The 19863-nt window shown below is 49.0% G+C and overlaps 1 protein-coding gene across 1 annotated transcript in view; it reads right to left on the bottom strand.

The window, feature by feature from the left end:
• Positions 1 to 1131: 1131 nt before the first annotated feature.
• The window catches only part of EIF4EBP1 (eukaryotic translation initiation factor 4E binding protein 1), a 30236-nt gene continuing 11504 nt past the window's right edge, over positions 1132 to 19863 (bottom strand). The window contains exons 2-3 of the mRNA XM_030817110.1: positions 4204 to 4383; positions 1132 to 1593 (exon numbers count right to left, since the gene is read on the bottom strand). Coding sequence (XP_030672970.1) covers positions 1562 to 1593; positions 4204 to 4383 — 212 coding nt within the window. The 3' untranslated portion in view covers positions 1132 to 1561. The remainder of the gene's footprint in view (positions 1594 to 4203; positions 4384 to 19863) is intronic.

The raw sequence follows: 19863 nt of genomic DNA, 5'->3' as shown, positions 1-19863 counted from the left end.
AAATCTTCAAGGCAGAGAGCTTCTCTGTGTTTGTGCCACTCACGCAAAGCGATCACTTGGCAAAGGTCGAGTGCCCATGGATCAGATGCCACACTGGCCAAGGCAGGGACTCTTCCCTTTGATTCTTGCATGGAATGCGCCCTGAGGGGAAGGTGCCAAACTCGACAGGTTTGGGGTTGAGAGAAGGGGGAGAAAGCCCAGAAGCCAGGCAGCTGCCTTGCCACTGAAAAACAAGAGATCAAGAATACCAGGGTATGCGCTGGGCATGGTGGCTCACATCTGTCATCCCAACACTTTGAAACGCTGAGGTGGGAGGATCACTTGAGCCCAGGAGTCCAAGACCAGCCTGGGCAACACAGCAAGACCTTATCTCTACACATGAAAAACTTAGCCAGGCATGGTGGTGTGAACTTGTAGTCCCAGCTACTCAGGAGGCTGAGGCAGGAGGATTGCTTGAACCTAGGAGTTTGAGGCTGCAGTGAGCTAGGACCGTGCCACTGCACTCCAGCCTGGGTGACGGAGCAAGATTTCGTCTCAAAAAAAAAAAAAAAACAAAAAAGAGTAGCAGGACTCAAATCCAGTCCCATGTGCTATTCAGCAGCTGCACGATTTTACCTGTTCTTGTGCCAGTCTTCTTAGCTGTAAAGTGAGGATAACAGTTCTACTTACCCACAGGATCAGAGTCAGAATCAAATAAGGACAGGCCCACACTTTAGAAGTACTATACAAGGCTGGGCACGGTGGCTTATGCCTGTAATCCCAGCACTTTGGGAGGCCGAGGCGGGTGGATCACCTGAGGTCAGGAGTTTGAGACCAGCCTGGCCAACATGGTGAAACCCCGTCTCTACAAAAATACAAAAAAATACTAGCTGGGCGTGGTGGGCAGGCATCTGTAATCCCAGCTACTCGGGAGGCTGAGGCAGGAGAATTGCTTGAACCCGGGAGGTGGAGGTTGCAATCAGCTGAGATTGCGCCATTGCACTCCAGCCTGGGCCACAAGAGTGAAACGCCGTCTCAAAAAAAAAAAAAAAAAAAAAAAAAAAAAAAAAAAAAAAAAAAAAGAGCACTGTACAGATAGCAGCTGGTGTTAGTTACCAAACAGAGTTGAAAAAAGCTCAGACAGGGCCCAACTCTTGGCCCTAGGGCGAAGGTGGCTTTTATTTCCTCTCTTGGGGAAGGAGGGGGAGGGAGCTTTCCCAGGCACATCAACCTAAGGAAGGGGTGGTTGCGCCCCCAGCAGCGAGGGGCTGGAATTGCTGATCATTCGGAAGGAAGGGTTCGTTCTTGTCCACTTCCTGGCCCTTGGCTGCAGGGTGTGCTGGCAGGGGTTACTCCCCTTGGGGTGGCAGCTCCTGCATCAGTGGAGGCACAAGGAGGTATCTGCTGGTGTTCACAAAGAGGAGGGGGCAGGTGCCCTGAGTGAGGGAGAAAGGGCTGGGGTGGCCGACCCCACGCCAACGCCTGCCCAGTATGATCACTTTCATAAGGCCTGGCTGGTGGGACTCCTCCCAGGAAGGCCCTAAGGGGCCCCTTGGTAGCGCTCCATGCGATGGCTGGTGCTTTAAATGTCCATCTCAAACTGTGACTCTTCACCTGGGGAGAGAGGGGACAGAGGGCCAGGTCAACAATGGGTGAATGCTTGGTATATGAGGCCATTCTTTCATTGCTATAAAGAAATACCTGAGGTTGGGTAATTTATAAAGAAAATAAGTTTTTTTTTTTTTTTGAGATGAAGTCTCACTCTGTCTCCGAGGCTGGAGTGCAGTGGCCCAATTTTGGCTCACTGCAAACCTCCGCCTCCTGGGTTCAAGTGATTCTCCTACCTAAGCCTCCCAAAATAGTAGCTGGGATTATAGGCACCCACCACCACACCCAGCTAATTTTTGTATTTTTAGTAGACACGGGGTTTTGCCATGTTGGCCAGGCTGGTCTTGAACTCCTGATCTCAGATGATCCACTCTCCTCGGCCTCCCAAAGTGCTGGGATTACAGGTGTGAGCCACCGCGCCCAGCCAAGAAAAGAGGTTTAACTAGCTCGTGGTTCTGCAGGCTGTACGAGCATGATGCCGGCCTCTGCTTGGCTTCTGGGGAGGCCTCAGGGAGCTTTTACTCTTGATGGAAAGCAAAGCGGGAGCAGGCATGTCACATGGAGGAAGCAGGAGCAAGAGGGTGGAGTGGTGCTCCCACACTTTACAACAACCAGATCTCAAGAGAACTCATTCACTATCATGAGGACAGCACCAAGCTGTGAGGGATCTGTCCCCATGACCCAAACACCTCCCACCAGGCCCTACCTCCAATACTGGGGATTACAATTTAACATGAGATTTGGGCAGGGAAAAATTTCCAGACTATATCACTTGGTCTGACTCTTTTGTTGTTTTTGCTTTTTCCTTAGGGACAGAGTCTCACTCTCTTGGCCAGGCTGGCGTGCAGCTATGCAATCATGGCTCACTGCAGCCTTGACCTCCTGGGCTCAAGTGATCCTCTGGCCTCAGCCTCCCAAGCAGTTGGGATTACAGGCATGCACCACCATGCCTGGCTAATTTTAAAATTTTATGTAGAGATGGGGTCTCGCATTGTTGCCCAGGCTGGTATTGAACTTCTGGCCTCAAGTATTCATTCTGCCTCAGCCTCCCAGAGTGCTGGGATTTCAGGCATGAGCCACTGTGCCTGGCCACCAGCTGATGTTTTTAGGGGCCAGGGAGAGCCCCTACTTTTTGAAAGTGGATAACTTGAGTTTCACAGGCTCACAGCTGGAAGGAAAATAAGCTTGAGATGAATCATGCTGTGAGTCTCGTCTGATTCAGATGAAATTCAGGACTTTGAACTTTTGAGCTAGGACTGCAACGTGTTAAGTCTTTGGGGATATGGGGACCAAGTTAATATATTTGTATATGAGAAGTACATGAGTTTTGGGGGTCCATGGCTGGAATGCTATGGTTTGAAATTCATAGAGAAACTTAACCCCCAATGTAACAGTATTAAGAGGTGGGGCCGTTAAGAGGTAATTGGGTCATGAAGGCTCTGTCCTCATGAATGGATTAGCCCATTCCTGGATTAATGGGTTACCACAGGTGTGGGCTAATTATCACAAGAGTGTTATAAAAAGCCAGCTTGGTTCTCTCTCATGTGCCCCTCTTGCCCTGTGATGCCTTCCGCCATGTTATGATGCAGCACGAGGCCCTCACCAGAAGCCAAGTAGATGCCCTTGGCCTTCCCAGCCTCCAGAACTGTAAGAAATAAACCACTTTTCTTTATAAATTTCCCAGTCTCAGGTATTCAGTTACAGCCATAAAAAAACAGACTAAGACACAGGCAACTATTGTCTGTCTTGTACTGTGAGGTTCCCAAGGTAATTATGAATCATGTCCTGCAGGCCCTGGGGAGATTAATTCTGCTGCTGTCAGCAGAGCAAGCCCAGCTGAGGTCCCTGCTGCTTCCTGTCTGGACCTGGGGTACGGCCTTCCGGGTGAAGGGTTGGCGGGTTCCAATTTGATTATAGTTGCCTGGAAGTGCTTACGCTGCATCATCTTGCAGCAGAGAACTCCAAAACTCTGCCAAGCCAGTCAGGATGCCACAAAGAGTGCATTCACTTACACCACTACCACAGTGGCTGCTCTAATTACTCTGGAGGTGGGGACAGCAGGAAGGACCCAGCTACCAAATGTCAAATCAGCAGAGACAACTGGCTGTATTGTTTCTACCTGCCTTCATAAAGATCCACTAGGGGACCAACAGCTCGACAGGAGGCATCCCGGATGTATTTCTTATCTTGTAGACGTGTAATTTCTCAAAGGACAAGTACACTGTGTCTTTGATAACTTGTCTCGCACCACAAACATCATGGGTGTGTTCCAAGTGGAAATGCTTCAGAGACAATTATACAGAGGCAGATACTTATGAAAGTTGCTGTGTGCAGCCGCTGACATTTCAAACAAACTCCCCACTAATTACATGGCCCAACGGTGCCAGATCACCTTTCCTGAGGTGCCTGGGTCCCTTTCAGGGGGAAAGTTGCTACCAATGAAGAGTTCAACCTCCCCACCCCTACTCTCACCCTCTGGGGTCTGAGCTGCTCCTTAGAGGGTAGGGCAGAGTCCCTGCTGTTCCTCCTCCCTGGAATTCCCCCCAGTGGACGGACTCCAGGAGTCTCATACATTCCCTTTCCCAAGGTAGAGCCTGGCCAATCCCCGACACTCACCGCCTGCCCGCTTATCTTCTGGGCTATTGCGCAGGTGGCTCTGGCTGGCTTCTGTGGGGGGCTCATCACTGGAAGGGCTGGTGACCCCGGGAATGGTGGGCAGATCCCTCGGGGGTGTTTTGGTCACAGGTGAGTTCCGACACTCCATCAGGAATTTCCGGTCATAGATGATCCTGGTACCTAGAAGGGCACAGGGAGGTTGGTCAAGCCGCCTGCAACCTCTTGCCTGCTGGTTTTTCCACTTTTTAAAGGCGTGGCTGCAGTAGAGGCAGCAGATTCTCCTGAAAAACCCAGAGGAGGCTGGGTGCAGTGGCTCATGCCTGTAATCCCAGCACTTTGGGAGACCAACGTGGGTGGATCACCTGAGGTCAGGAGTTTGAGACCAGCCTGGCCAACATGGTGAAACTCCGTCTCTACTAAAAATACAAAAATTAGCCAGTGTGGTGGCGGAAGCCTGTAATCCCAGCTACTCAGGAGGCTGGGGCAGGAGAATCACTTGAACCTGGGAGGCGGAGGTTGCAGTGAGCCGATGGCACCACTGTACACCAGCCTGGGTAACAAAGGGAGACTCCTTTTCATAAAAAAAAAAAAGCCGGAATAGTGAGGCTTCTTTGGGGGCCTGCCTGCCACCCAGAACTCTGCTACCTCCAAACGGCCCCGACTCCCCTTCACATGGAATGATCCAGTGGAAGGGGTCTGCAGGCCACTGACTGCACCTGTCTTCCCAGAGCTCTGTGCACACTGTGCTCTGTCCCTATAGCCCCTCAGCTCACTCACCCACCAGGGCTCAGTGTTAATTACCCATGACAATCACATACCATGGTGGAAAAAATGCATTTCTATTCATTATTCAGTCCTGTCCTTACAGCATTCCTGTGGGATACCCAGAATAGCTGCATTTTACAAAGGACCAAACAGAAAATTAAGTGATTCAACCAGAGTAGTAAAAATAAGAACTTTTGCCGGGTGTGGTAGCTCACACCTGTAACCCCAGCACTTTGGGAGGCCAACGTGGGAGGACTGCTTGAGTCCAGGAGCTTGAGACCAGCCTGGACAACTTAGAAAGACCTCATCTCTACAAAAATGGTAAAATGAGCCGGGCATGATGGCACATGCCTATAGTCCCAGCTACTCGGGAAGCTGAGACAGGAGGATTGCTTGAGCCCAGGAGGTCCAGGCTGCAGTGAGACCCTATCTTAGAAAAAGACAGTTAAAAAAAAAAAAAAAAAAAAAAAGAGAAATGCCTGGGCTTTGCGGAGAAGAGCCATAGGCAGGAGTGAAAGGTGGGCTCTCCTTGCCCCCAAAGGCTCTCCTGCTGAGCCCCTCCTTTGTGAGGCCCCCAGTGTGTCCTGCCAGTGTCACTGACCTGGGAATTCTACCCCACTCTCCCAAGTAGCTGGGATTATAGGTGTGTGCCACCACGCCCAGCTAATTTTTTGTATCTTTAGTAGAGACGGGGTTTCACCATGTTGGCCAGGCTGGTCTCAAACTCTTGACCTCGTGATCTGCCCGTCTCAGCCTCCCAAAGTGCTGGGATTACAGGCATGAGCCACCGCGCCCGGCCCCTTTATATCTTTTTGTAGCTACCTTCTATTTATGGCAAGTGAATCTAGTGTTCTTTATGTAGTAGTGACAGCAATTCCTTTTAATATACAATAATATAATATATTATAGATTCTATAATAAAATAATGTAAATTAAATTCAAAAGCTAAGATGATATAAAGAAATATTAAATATCTGTACAAGTGGAATGCAAGGTATGGTAATAATTGTGCAGATAAAATATGAATAACCCAAGTTTGGGAACCATGATTTAAAGACTTCAGGAATGCCTTTCCTTAGCAATAACCTTGAAATCTCTCCTTCACTTAGGGGCTATGATGAGTAGCATTCCAACAGCTGAGATTCATTTCTTACACTTTATTTTACTTTTTTGATTTTTAATTTTTATGGATCCATAATAGTTGTACATATTGAGATTCATTTCTTGATGCTCAGCACTGGACTCTGTAAACCCCTGGAAAGGCACCAGTTTCCATCTCGGAGTCTGAGTGTGAGTTCCTGAAACCCTGGGGCTCTGTGCTGAGGACAACCTGAGATGCTGAAGGGCAGAGGAATGCAGAGAGATACCTAAAGATAAACTTCACCTGTTGGCCGTGTTCCTCTAGTCTGGCTGTGGCCCCTCCAGGCAGTCACTGGTCTTACTCTCCTGTCCCCTTGCAGGAGAGGCAGTAATACTGAAGCTGACAGCCCTGCTCATTGTCTGTGGGACTCCAGCGCACAGCTGTTTCTTAGGAGGAGGGATGTAAAGGAAAGAACCAGGGAGCATTTGGGCTCCGTTCCCAGTCAGCTGTGTGACCCTATGCACCTTGCTCCTTGCACCTCCTGTTTTGGGCCTCCGTCTCCTCATCTGTAAAATAATGCACCTTCTAGGTCTGAATGCTTATGAGCCCAGATTACAAATGGAGAGCAGTGGTGCCCTCTCTTTGCAGGGCGGGGTGACAGTGAGGGGAGGTAAGGGAAGACCAATTTCTAACTTCTTTTTTTTTTTAAGTGACCCAGATTCGTTTTGGTTCTAGAGGCCAGATGTGGCATTGCTCCACTCTGCAAGGCTTGGGGTTGTACAATCTCTCCTCCCCAGAGGGGAGGGAAGCCCAGAGACCCCAGGGTCCAGGCAGCAGGGTGGGGACTCAGTGGACAAGTGGCTGGACATCCTGGCTCCAGAGGGGACCACTTTTTTTCTGTTGTTTCTTAATCTTTGAGACTCGGCAAGAGTCCCCCTCTTCTTGTTTCCCCCCAACTTTGCTTTTTGTTTGTTTTGAGATGGAGTCTCGCTCTGTCACCCAGGCTGGAATACAATGGCACGATCTTGGCTCACTGCAATCTCGGCCTCCTGGGTTCTAGCAATCCTCCCGCCTCAGCCTCCCCAGTAGCTGGGACAACAGGCATGTGCTATCACACCTGGCTAATTTTTGTATTTTTTGGTAGAGATGGGGTTTTACCATGTTGGCCAAGCTGGTCTTGAACTCCTGACCTCAATTGATCCACCGGCCTCAGCCTCCCGAAGTGCTGGGGTTACAGACATGAGCCACACTTTTTTGTTGTTGTTGGTTTGTTTATTATAGCGTGAAACCTAAGAGTTAAAGATTCAATAGTCTCAAAGAAGAGCCCAGGGGCCAGCAACTATCTGGAGAGCCTCTTTAAAGGTCATCAGCCCCTGGTGACTTTTTAAAAATTGTGGTGAAATACACATAACATTGACCATCTTAAACATTTTAAGGAGACAGTTCAGTAGTGTGAAGTAAATTCTCAGTGTTGTGCTACCATCACCGCCAATCATCTCCAAAACGTTTTCGTCATGCGAAACTGAAACTCTACAACTCCCCTTCCCCCGTCCCTCTAGGCCCTGGCAAGCAGGGTTCTACTTTCTTTTTTTTTTTTTTGAGACGGAGTCTCGCTCTGTCACCCAGGCTGGAGTGCAGTGGTGTGATCTCAGCTCACTGCTAGCTCCGCCTCCCGGGTTCACGCCATTCTCCTGCCTCAGCCTCTCCGAGTAGCTGGGACTACAGGCACCCGCCACCACGCCAGGCTAATTTTTTGTATTTTTAGTAGAGACGGGGTTTCACCGTGGTCTCGATCTCCTGACCTCGTGATCCGCCCGCCTCGGCCTCCCAAAGTGCTGGGATTACAAGCGTGAGCCACTGCGCCCGGCCAGGGTTCTACTTTCTGTCTCTCTGAATTTGACTACTCTAGGTATCTTATATAGTGAAATCATACAGGATTTGCTTTTTCATGACCGGCTTATTTCACTTAGCATAATGTCCTCAAGGTCCCTCCACACTGTAGCATGTGATAGGATTTCCTTCCTGTTGAAGGCTGAATAATATCCCATTGACAGTGTGTGCCCATTTTGCTTATCCTTTCCTCTGACTGATGGATACCTGGGTTGCTTCCACTTCTTGATTATTGTGAATAATGCTGCTAATGAACATGGGAGTACAAATACTTCCTGAAGATCTTGCTTTCACCAGCCTAGCCAGCATGGTGAAACCCCGTCTCTACCAAAAATACAAAAATTAGCCAGGCCTGGTGGCACACACCTGTAATCCCAGCTACTCTGGACTGAGGCAGGAGAATCGCCTGAACCTGGGAGGCAGAGGCTGCAGTGAGCTAAGATCGTGACACTGCGCTCCAGCCTGGGCGACAGAGCAAGACCCTGTCTCAAAACAAAACGAAAAAACAGGCCAGGTGCGGTGGCTCGTGCTTGTAATCCTAGCACTTTGGGGGCCTGAGGCAGGCGGATCACCTGAGGTCAAGAGTTCAAGACCAGCCTGGTCAACATGGTGAAACCCTGTCTCTACTAAAAATACAAAAATTAGGTGGGCGTGGTGGCACACACCTGTAATCCCAGCTACTTGGGAGGCTGAGGCAGGAGAATTGTTGAACCTGGGAGGCAGAGGTTGCAGTGAGCCAAGATCATGCCACTGCACTCCAGCCTGGGCAACAGAGCAAGCAAGACTCTGTCTCAAAAAAAAAAAAAAAAAAACAATTAAATCATCAATTATACTTAAAAGTGAAAGAAAAAGCCTCTGTGCCCTTTGTCCTATGGCTATCACACTTACTTAAAAATAAGAATCCTAATTTTACCTAATAAAATCAGAGTATTTCAGTTGGGGAGGGGTCTGTGAGGAGTAAACAGCAGCATTCAGAAAGCTGAAGGCCGGGTGAGGTGGCTCGCACCTGCAATCCCAGCACTTTGGGAGGCTGAGGTGGGAGGATCACTTGAGCCCAGGAGCTCGAGACCAGCCTGGGCAACATAGCAAGACCTTATCTACAAATTTTTTTTTCTTTTTTTTTCCTTTTTTTGAGATGGAGTCTCGTTCTGTTGCCCAGGCTGGAGTGCAGTGGTGCGATTTCGGCTCACTGCAACCTCCACCTCCTGGGTTCAAGCAATTCTTCCTGCCTCAGCCTCCCAAGTAGCTGGGATTAAAGATGCCTGGCTAATTTTTGTAGTTTTAGTGGAGACGGGGTTTTGCATGTTGGCCAGGCTGGTCTTGAGCTCCTGACCTCAGGTAATCCGCCTGCCTCGCCCTCCTAAAGTGCTGGGATTACAGGCATGAACCACTGCGCCTGGCCTACTAAAATTTTTTAAAAATTAACCAGGCATGGTGGCATGCGCTTGGAGTCCTAGCTACATGGGAGGCTGAGGTGGGAGGATCGCTTGAGCCTGAGAGATCGAGGCTGTGGTGAGCAGTGATTGCACCACTGGACTCCAGTCTGGGAGACAGAGCAAGACCCTGTCTCAAAAAAAAAAAAAGACAAACCTCAAAGCCTGGCTGAAGACACTTGCTGCGGAGCTACTTGGTGCTGGGGACACTTGGCCCCTGTACAAGATCAGGAAATGGAAAAACGAGTGGGCGGGATGGATGCCAAGGTCCCTTCAGGGCTGCTGGTCAGGTGTGGTCTGACAGAAACCTGTGTGTGTGTGTCTGGCAGGTGGAGTGGCATCACGCTAGGGTGGCCTCCACATAAAACTCTTTAGCCAAAGGTGGGGGCTACGGCTGGGCGCAGTGACTCACATCTGTAAATCCCAACAGTTTGGGAGGCCAAGGTTGGAGGATCACTTGAGGCTGGGAGTTCCAGACCAGCTTGGCCAACACAGAGAGACCTCATCTTTAAAAGTAAAACAGGCTGGGTACAGTGGCTCACGCCTGTAATCCCAGCACTTTGGGAGGCCGAGGCAGGCAGATCCCCTGAGGTCAGGAGTTCGAGACCAGCCTGGCCAACATGGCAAAACCCCGCCTCTATTAAAAATACAAAAATTAGCCGGGCATGGTGGCACACACCTAATCCTAGCCACTCAGGAGGCTGAGGCAGGAGAATCACTTGAACCTGGGAGGCGGAGGTTGCAGTGAGCCGAGATTGTGCCGCTGCACTCCAGCCTGGGAGACAGAGCGAGATTCTCTCACAAAAAAATAAAAAAATATATAAATAAATAAAAGGAAAACAAAACCTCTTTAGCTGAGGTCCTATGTCCTCAGCAGGCCTGTCTTGGACTCCTCTCTACACTGGGGTAAATGACCCATCTCCACTAGGTCACTATAAACAAAGAGTATGAAGTGCTTTCGAGGATCAAAGCGACTTCAAGATGGCAGAGCCATGACATTTTTCTCCTACTCCTCTCAAAAGTCATGACAAACACCAAGAATGAGAAGTACAAGCAGGTTCTCCAATCTGGATGCAGGGAGAGCTCCAACTGTCACCCCAAATCACAACAGGTAAAGACAGAGGCAAGTACAGGAGCGATCCACGATCTCATGGGGAGGAAGCGGGTGACACTGAAATGCAGGGAGGTGGGGGTGGAGCAAGTTCTCCGTTTGCCCCAGAGAACCCCAGGAAGGTTCAGGAATTAGGCACAGCATGGAATCTGGGGATGGGGGCTGATAACAGGGAGACTGCTTGGAAGTCTGTATGGAAAATGGAAACCCCAGGTTCTTACCAGCATCTAGCAGCTGCCCTGAGGTTTACTCTTTTTTTTTTTTTTTTTTTGAGACGGAGTCTTGCTCTGTCGCCCAGGCTGGAACACAGTGGCGCAGTCTCGGCTCACTGCAAGCTCCGCCTCCCGGGTTCACGCCGTTCTCCTGCCTCAGCCTCCCGAGTAGCTGGGACTACAGGCGCCTGCCACTACGCCCAGCTAATTTTTTGTATTTTTAGTAGAGATGGGGTTTCACCGTAGTCTTGATCTCCTGACCTTGTGATCCACCCACCTCGGCCTCCCAAAGTGCTGGGATTACAGGCGTGAGCCACCGCGCCCCGCCAAGGTTTACTCTCTTAAGCAAACTTACCAGAGGGGTGCCAGGTGTCCCTTGCCCCAAGGAGAAGGGTGACAGGGAAATTAAAGTTGACCTCCTGAATGGTGAGCCTTAAGCCCTCTCCTCTCCCCTGCTTCAGAATAAAGAGTGAAGATAAAGACCTACAGAAACTGATTGTGGCATGGGGGTCCACAGTGAATAAAACCAGCTAGCCACCAGATGGAACCCATCAGTCTCTGGGCCTCACAAAGGACTTCTGGTCAGCTCCTGAGTTCCCCACCCTTAAATAAAAACAGCCAGGCCCGGTGCAGTGGTTCACACCTATAAGTAATCCCAACACTCTGGAAGGCTGAGGTAGGAAGATCAGTTGAGCCTAGGAAGTTGAGGCTGCAGTGAGCTATAATCATGACATTGCACTGTAGCCTGAGCGAAAGAGCGAGACCCTGTCTTTCAAAAAAGAAAGAAAGAAAGAAAAGCCCGAGGCAGGCAGATTGCCTGAGCCCAGGAGTTTGAGACCAGCCTGAGCAACACAGTGAAATCCTGTCTTTACAAAAAAGACAAAAATTAGCCAAGCGTGGTGGCACACACAAAAGAGGCTGGGTGCGGTGGTTCACGTATACAACCCCAACACTTTGGGAGGCTGAGGCGAGTGGATCACATGAGGTCAGGAGTTCAAGACCAGCCTGGCCAACATGGTGAAACCCCGTCTCTACTAAAAATACAAAACATTAGCTGGGTGTGGTGGTGCACACCTGTAGTCCAGCTATTCAGGAGGCTGAGGCACGAGAACCGCTTAAACCCAGGAGGCTGAGGCTGCAGTGAGCCGAGATTGTGCCACTGCACTCTGGCCTGGGGAGAGAGCAAGATTCCATCTCAAAAAAAAAAGAAAAAGAAAAAAGAAAAACAAAAGGACAAAGAGAGATGAACAATAGGCAAAAAGATAATAAATTAGGGGTCCAATATTGGATGGCAGGAAGTCCAGAAGGAGAAAAGAGAAACTAATAAAAGGGAATTTACTTTAAAAATATGAAGAAAGGCCAGGTGTGGTGGCTCATGCCTGTAATCCCAGCACTTTGGGAGGCCGAGGTGGGTAGATCACTTGAGATCAAGAGTTTAAGACCAGCCTGGACAACATGGTGAAAACCCATCTCTACTAAAAATACAAAAATTAGCCGGGCATGGTGGCGTGTGTCTATAATCCCAGGTACTCGGGAGGCTGAGGCAGAAGGATTGCTTAAACCCACAAGGTGGAGGTTGCAGTGAGTTGAGATCACGCTACTGCACTCCGGCCTGGGGGACAGAGCGACACCCTGTCTCAAAGAAAAAAAAAAAAAAAGAAGACAGAAATTTTCCTGAATTGAAAGAGATGTTTTGAAATTGAAGCTCCCCTTTCAGTAAGTAGTGCAATGAATTCAAAACACTCAGTTAACGTCATTGTGAAATTCACAATACTGGCGATAAAGAGAAAATCCTTTATAGGATTTTCAGGTATACACAAGGACAGGGAATGAGAAGGGCATAAAATGTCTTAAATGGCAAGATTGGAAGCCTGCAAACAGTGCCTCGATGCCTTCACCATCTGACGGAAAATTCATTTCAACCTGCATCTTATCCCCTGCCAAACACAAATCAAGTAAAAGTATAACAGAGATACTTCTCTTTTTTCTTTTTTTTTTTTTGAGATGGAGTTTCGCTCTTGTTGCCCAGGATGGAGTGCGATGGTGCAATCTCGGCTCACTGCAACCTCTGCCTCCCAGGTTCAAGCAATTCTCCTGCCTCAGCCTCCCGAGTAGCTGGGATTACAGGCCTGCACCACCACGGCCAGCTAATTTTGTATTTCTAGTAGAGACGGGGTTTCTCCATGTTGAGGCTGGTCTTGAACTCCTGACCTCAGGTGATCCGCCCGCCTCGGCCTCCCGAAGTGCTGGGATCACAGGCGTGAGCCACCGTACCCAGCCTCTCTTTTTTCTTTTTTTTTTTGAGACGGAGTCTCGCTCTGTCGCCCAGGCTGGAGTGCAGTGGTGCAATCTCGGCTCACTGCAAGCTCTGCCTCCCGGGTTCACGCCATTCTCCTGCCTCAGCCTCTCCGAGTAGCTGGGACTACCGGCGCCCGCCACCACGCTCGGCTAATTTTTTTTGTATTTTTAGTAGAGACGGGGTTTCACTGTGGTCTCGATCTCCTGACCTCGTGATCCGCCCACCTTGGCCTCCCAAAGTGCTGGGATTACAAGCGTGAGCCACCACGCCCGGCCTTCTTTTTTCTTTAAATTAAATTAAATTTTATTTTTAGAGACAGGGTCTTGCTATGTTGCCCAGGCTGGTCTCAAACCCCTGGTTTCAAATGATCCTTCTGCCTCAGCCTCCCAAAGTGCTGGGATTACAGGTGTGAGCCACCGCGCCTGGCCATAGAGACATTTCAGAAAGAATACAGTAAGATGTGTTCTGCCAAAATTATAGAAAGACTAGGGCTTCAGGGAACCCCACATTGACAGTTGTGTGGCAGGGCTAGAGCAGCCAAACCGTTACTCCAAATCTTGTCTTAGTTCAGGAGAGAAGGAAAAAATGGGCAGATAAATCTAGAAGTCCGACTGTGTGCAAGACCTTACTGTGAGGCATTTTAGAGAGCTTCTGGAAGGCATGGGAAAACCTAAATGAAAACTAAGCACATTTTTAAAACAAAGCAATTATTAACTCTGCCTTTTTTTTTTAAAAAAAAATAAAAGTGGAAATGCTATTATTATAGATAGTACTTGGCTCAAGAATCATCATAATAAAAACAACAAATGTTTACTTTTAATTTTAGTTTAATTTTTTTTTTTTTTGAAACAGGGTCTTGCTCTGTCACTCAGGCTGGAGTGCAGTGGTGCCATCACAGCTCATTGCAACCTTGGACCTCCTAGGCTCAGGTGATCCTCCTGCCTCAGCTTCCTGAGTAGCTGGGACTACAGGCAAGTATCACCACACCCAGCTAATTTTTGTATATATTTTTTTGTAGAGACGGGGTTTTACCATGTTGCCTAGGGTGGGCTGGAACTCCTGGGCTCAAGTGATCCACTGCACCCAGCCTGTTTTTGTTTTTTGTTTTCCTTAAAGACAGAATCTTGCTATGTTGCCCAGGCTAGACTCAAACTTCTGGGCTCAAGTGATCCTCCCGCCTCAGCCTCCTGAGGAGCTGGGATTACAGGTGTGTGCCACTGCACCTGGCTGGATTTTTAAAACTTTGAAATGTAATTTTATTGAGACAATGATGGGAGAGGGAGAGAAAATACAGAAGTAAAAAAACCTCATTTATCAAAAAAGCAATTCAGGCTGGGCGCAGTGGCTCATGCCTGTAATCCCAGTGCTTTGGGAGGCCAAGGTGGGTGGATCACCTGAGGTCAGGAGTTCAAGACCAGCCTGGCCAATATGGCAAAACCCTGTCTTTACTAAAAATACAAAAATTAGCTGGGCATGGTGGCATGCGCCTGTAATCCCAGCTACTTGGGAGGCTGAGGCAGGAAAACTGCTTGAACCCGGGAGGCAGATGTTGCAGTGAGTTGAGATCGTGTCACTGCACTCCACCCTGGGCAAGAGAGTGAGACTCTGTCTCAAAAAAAAAAAAAAAAAAAAAAAAAACCAAAAACCCTACACTACACCTTAACTCCCATGAACTGTATTCAAGTATAGAGACTACTGCAATCCAGGGACAAAAGTGTTAATCCTTACCCACATATTTGCCGGTCTTTGCTCAATCCTTTTTCCTGAAAGTAGGTGTGCTGGTCTCATTTATTTACTCACTGAACCTCTACTTTTTACTAGCATCATGCGAGGTGCCAGGGATTTAAAAAAGTCAGATGTAGTGAAAGCGCCTAGATCTAAACCTTATCTAATTTAGTCGAGAAAGACCTGTAAACAAGTGATTACAGCCAAGTGTGTGAAGTCCACAGACAGGTGTAAGGGGAGACCACCGAGGGACACAGATCCCAAGTCCTCCATCTTCCTGCTTCCAAGCAGCCTGACCCTAAACCCCTGGCCCAGAGAAAGATCCATCTCACCCCAGTTCTGCAGTGCCCAAGGGGTGAGGGAGGTGAGCTAAGGCTGACCTTGATTGCCAACCCAGAGAAGCAGAGCAGGGAAACCCAGAACCCCGCCTCCCAGCAGGGCAAGGGAAGAAGAGAGGAGCACCCCTACACCTCAAACCATTTGTGTAGCTGGGATCCAGCCCATCGTGTGCTGGGGGTACAGTTCAAGGTTTGGTCTTGAACTATCTGGGGACAGTAACTGAGGCTCATTCTACCTGAAATCCTTTGGAAACCCAGCTCTGTCATTCCACTTGCTAGCTCTCGCAACTCTGGGCAAGTTATGACTTAAACTCTTTGTGCCTCAGTTTCTGCTTCTCCAGATTGGTGACGACAATGATGATGATGATGATGATGATAGTGCCAACCTCATAGGGTTACTGTGTGGATTTGAACAGTGGCTGACACAATGTAAGCCCCATACAATTCCAGTTATTATCATGACCTGCAGGGTCCAGGTGACATATTTCACCATTTATTCAGTCCCATCCTAGCAACCAATTATCAGTCAAAGCAGGGATAAATCAGAGGACAGGTAAGCAACTCAGGAGAGACACTTGGAAAGGACAAGGTGAGGGCGTCCTCCCTCCTTTTTAGGCCCACGGAAACCAAGAACCATCATGAACTTCAGCATGTTTCCTAGCCAGTATCCTTCAGGATTTTAAACTGCAAATGTGCACCAAATATAGGAATGATATTTTTTTTTCAAGGCATGCTTTGTGGTGACAGTAGTTTGCTTTCAATGTATAAAGCAACGGAGGGGTTCCAGACCAGCATGGGTAACAAAGCACGATCCCATCTCTACAAAAGAAGTTAAAAATTAGCCAGGTGTAGGCCGGGTGGGGTAGCTCACGCCTGTAATCCCAGCACACTGGGAGGCCGAGGCAGGTAGATCACTTGAGGTCAGGAGTTTGAGACCAGCCTGACCAACATGGTGAAACCCTGTCTCTATTAAAAATACAAAAATTAGCTGGGCATGGTGGCAGATGCCTGTAATCCCAGCTACTTGGAAGGCTGAGGCAGGAGAATTGCTTGAACCCAGGCAGAGGTTGCAGTGAGCCAAAATCGCACCATTGCACTCCAGCTTGGGTGACAGAGCAAGACTCCGTCTCAAACAAACAAACAAAAAAATTAGTCAGGTGTCGTGGTGCATGTCTGCAGTCCCAGCTACTGAGGAGGCTGAGGCAGGAGGATGGCTTGAACCCAGAATTCAAGGTTGCAGGGAACTACAATTTTACCACTGTACGGTAGCCTGGGAGACAGAACAAGATCTGTCTCTAAAAATAAGTAAATAAATACTTCTATTAATTAATTATCATTATTATTTTTTGAGATAGAGTCTCGCTCTGTTGCCCAGGCTGGAGAACAATAGTGTGATCTTGGCTTACTGCAACTTCTGCCTTCTGGGCTCAAGTGATCCTCTTGCCTCAGCCTCCCAAGTAGCTGGGACTACAGGCATGCACCACCATGCCCAGCTAATTTTTTTTTTTTTTTTTTTTTTGTGGACAAGGTTTTGTCATGTTGCCTTGGCTAGTCTTGAACTTGTGGGCTCAAGCAATCCCCCCCACCTCGGCCTCCCAAAGTTCTGGGATTACAATAAATAAAGCCATAGAGACATTCCCTTAGGTTCTAGTTTCCTCACCTGTAAAACAACGGCATTGTACTAGGCTCATTCGAACTATTTTGAAAGCACCAGGCATGTGCCATTTATTTTTAGGATCTCCTTGTTGGCAGGTACTTAATGTACAAATAGCATAGTGCTTGGAGGCAGATGTTCTGGGCTCAAACCTGGGCTTGCCACATACCAGTCCCTGAACTCCAAGTTGCACTTTCATTCCTCAGTTATAAGAGGGAGGGAATAACAAAATCCACACCTCAGAGGAGTATCGTGAAGATTAAACAAAATAAAGAACGTCAAGATTCTTTGTATGAGAATAAAGTGACACTCACATAATTGCTGTTAAAGAGAAGATCACTTGGGAGAACATACGCAACCAAAGAAAGATGTCACGAGCCGGGAGCAGGAAGCATTTTTGGAGGCCAAGGAGCATTGGAGTGCTGCATGAATGAATGCTTAGATTTTCAGGCGAGGTGCATACAGCAATCGTGGTTGCCATCTGTCATCCCCTCCGGTCTGTGCTCACAGCCTGACGTGCTAGGTCTTATTCCCCCTTACAACTCCCCACGCAGGAGCCTCACCTTGCAGAAGAGGAAACTGAGGCCCAGAAAGGCTGTCCCCTCACAGCCGTCCAGAGGCCAACCTAACCCACCTTGATTCCAATCCTAAATGCCTCCTACTGTTTAAAATTAGCAAGGCTGGATCATGCCTGCCAACGCATGAGGACTGCTTGAGACCAGGAGTTTGAGACCAGCCTGGGCAACATAGCGAGACCCTCATCTCTACAAAAAATTTAAAAAGTAGCCTGGCATGATGGCGTGCACCTATGGTCCCAGCTACTCAAGAGGCTGAGGCAGGAGGATCGCTTTAGCCCGGGAGTTTGAGGCTGCAATGAGCTGGGATCATGCTACTGTACTCCCAGCCTGGGTGACAGTGAGACCCTGTCTCTACAAAATAAAATAAAATCAGTAAGGCAGACCAGGCTACCACCCCTTAGCTAACACTCTCAGCTGGAAAAAATAAGAGGTCTTAGACTTCTGGGTGCTTGTCAGAACAGGATGTTCCCTGCCTTGAGCGCTTCCCCATAGCCCTCCAGTGCCCATACTCTGCGGCTGGATAGGACTTCTGTAAACTGAGCCGCGCATGGCTCTCACTTTCCCCTGGGCTTCCTTTGGCAGAAGCATTCTTCCACTGGATGGGGGGACGTGAGGCTTAGTGAGAGTACGAGGACGGAATTCCTAGAACTGCTGTTTCCATTCCAGGGAGACGGAGAGCATTTCACAACAGGGCCGGGGTGGGGGAGGTCCAAATGCTTGTGCTCAGATCCAAGCCAACAGCCAGTGAGCAAAACACCCTGGGCAATCTGAACTCCAGGTTTGAGCAGCAGCTCCTTGTTAATCTGGAGGTGAATACGCTGACATGCCAGAATCTCGGTCTTCCCTCCCTCCTCGCCACACAGTCCAGGGAGGAATCGCATGTGTCTGGGTGGCTTTTCTGGCTGGATGGTCTATTTAACAAGCAGGACAGAACTGCCCGGGCGGGGCGGGGAGGGGGGGAATCTTGGTGAGAGATGCAGAGCACGCTCAGTCCAAGACTTTTCTTTACCTCTGCCCCCCAACCCGAACTCCACAAAGAGAACCAAGATCCCAACATTTTTCAGGGGCTAGGGGTCTTATGAAGCTGCTGGATACCAGATGGGGACGATCGGCAGCCTCTCCCTCTGAGGCCCTGGCATGGGAGGGAATAGGTCAGTTTCTTTGAAAATTGGCTTCAGGCCAGGTGTGGTAGCTCACACCTGTTATCCCAGCACTTTGGGAGGCTGAGGCAGGTGGATTGTCTGAGGTCAGGAGTTCGAGACCAGCCTGCCAACATAGTGAAACCCTGTCTCTATTAAAAATACAAAAATTAGCCGGGTGTGGTGGCGCACACCTGTGGTCCCAGCTACTCAGGAGGCTGAGGCAGGAGAATTGCTTGAATCCAAGAGGCGGAGGTTGCAGTGAGCCGAGATCGCACCACTGCACTCCAGCCTGGGCAACAGAGCGAGACTCCATCTCAAAAAAAAAAAAGAAAAGAAAATTGGCTTTGACAGAGACTTTCAGAAAAAAATAGCTGAGCTGATTATTCTGATTGCTGGCCAAGCTCCTCCCCTTCCTTAATCTCCTCCCAAACACTTCAAATGCACCCTATGGGTGAAGCTGTCCCTGAAACTCATTACCAAAAGGGAATGCCCTTCTGAAATGCCTCCCATTACAAACAGTAGTGATTGCTGTCCCAGTTGGAAAGGGGAATGGCCCTGTTATAAGCTGAATAGTTGCATAGCATCTCTCCCCAAAATTTGTGTGTGTGTGTGTTGAGATGGGGTCTCTCTCTGTCACCCAGACTGGAGTTCAGTGGCATGATCTTAGCTCACTGCAGCCTCCGCCTCCCCAGTTCCAGAGATTCTCCTGCCTCAGCCTCCTCCTGGTAGCTGAGATTATAGGCACCCGCTACCACGCCTGGGTAATTTTTTGTATTTTCAGTAGAGACAGAGTTTTGCCATGTTGGCCAGGCTGGTCTTGAGAACTCCTGACCTCAAGTGATCTGCCCGCCTTGACCTCCCAAAGTGCTGGGATTACAGGCATGAGCCACCATGCTCAGCCTGCCCCCAAAACTCTTATGTTGAAGCCCGACCCCAGTACCTCGGAATGTAACTGTATTTGGAGATAAAGTCTTTAAGGGAATGATTAAATTAAAACGAGGCTGTTAGGGTGGGGCCCTAATCCAATCTGACTGGGGCCCTTATGAGAAGAGATTTGGATGCAGACAGAGGAAGGCCCATGTGCAGGCACAGGGAGAAGGCGGCCATCTGCAAGCCAAGGAGAAGGGCCTCAGAACCCAGCCCTGCTGGCACTTTGATCTTGGACTTCCAGCCTCCAGAACTGGGAGATGATTCATTTTGTTTAAAGCACCCAATCTGTGGTATTTTGTTATGGCAGCCATAGTAAACTAACGCAAGCCCACTCTACCCTTGTGTTCAGAAGGGCAGAAGAGAGAAATCTGTTTACACCACACACTCACACACATGCTCCTTAAGGCAAGAGACCTCCACACTGTCCACTTCCAAACCAAAGGGAGTACTGAGCCCGACTGCACCCTCTGCTATTCTCACTCCTGCCTGGTTTGGTACTGCT

Source organism: Nomascus leucogenys, chromosome 8 (genome assembly GCF_006542625.1).
Source record: "Nomascus leucogenys isolate Asia chromosome 8, Asia_NLE_v1, whole genome shotgun sequence".
Classification (NCBI taxonomy): domain Eukaryota; kingdom Metazoa; phylum Chordata; class Mammalia; order Primates; family Hylobatidae; genus Nomascus; species Nomascus leucogenys.
Note: the sequence above shows the minus strand (reverse complement) of the source record. Positions and strands in the feature narration are given on the sequence as shown.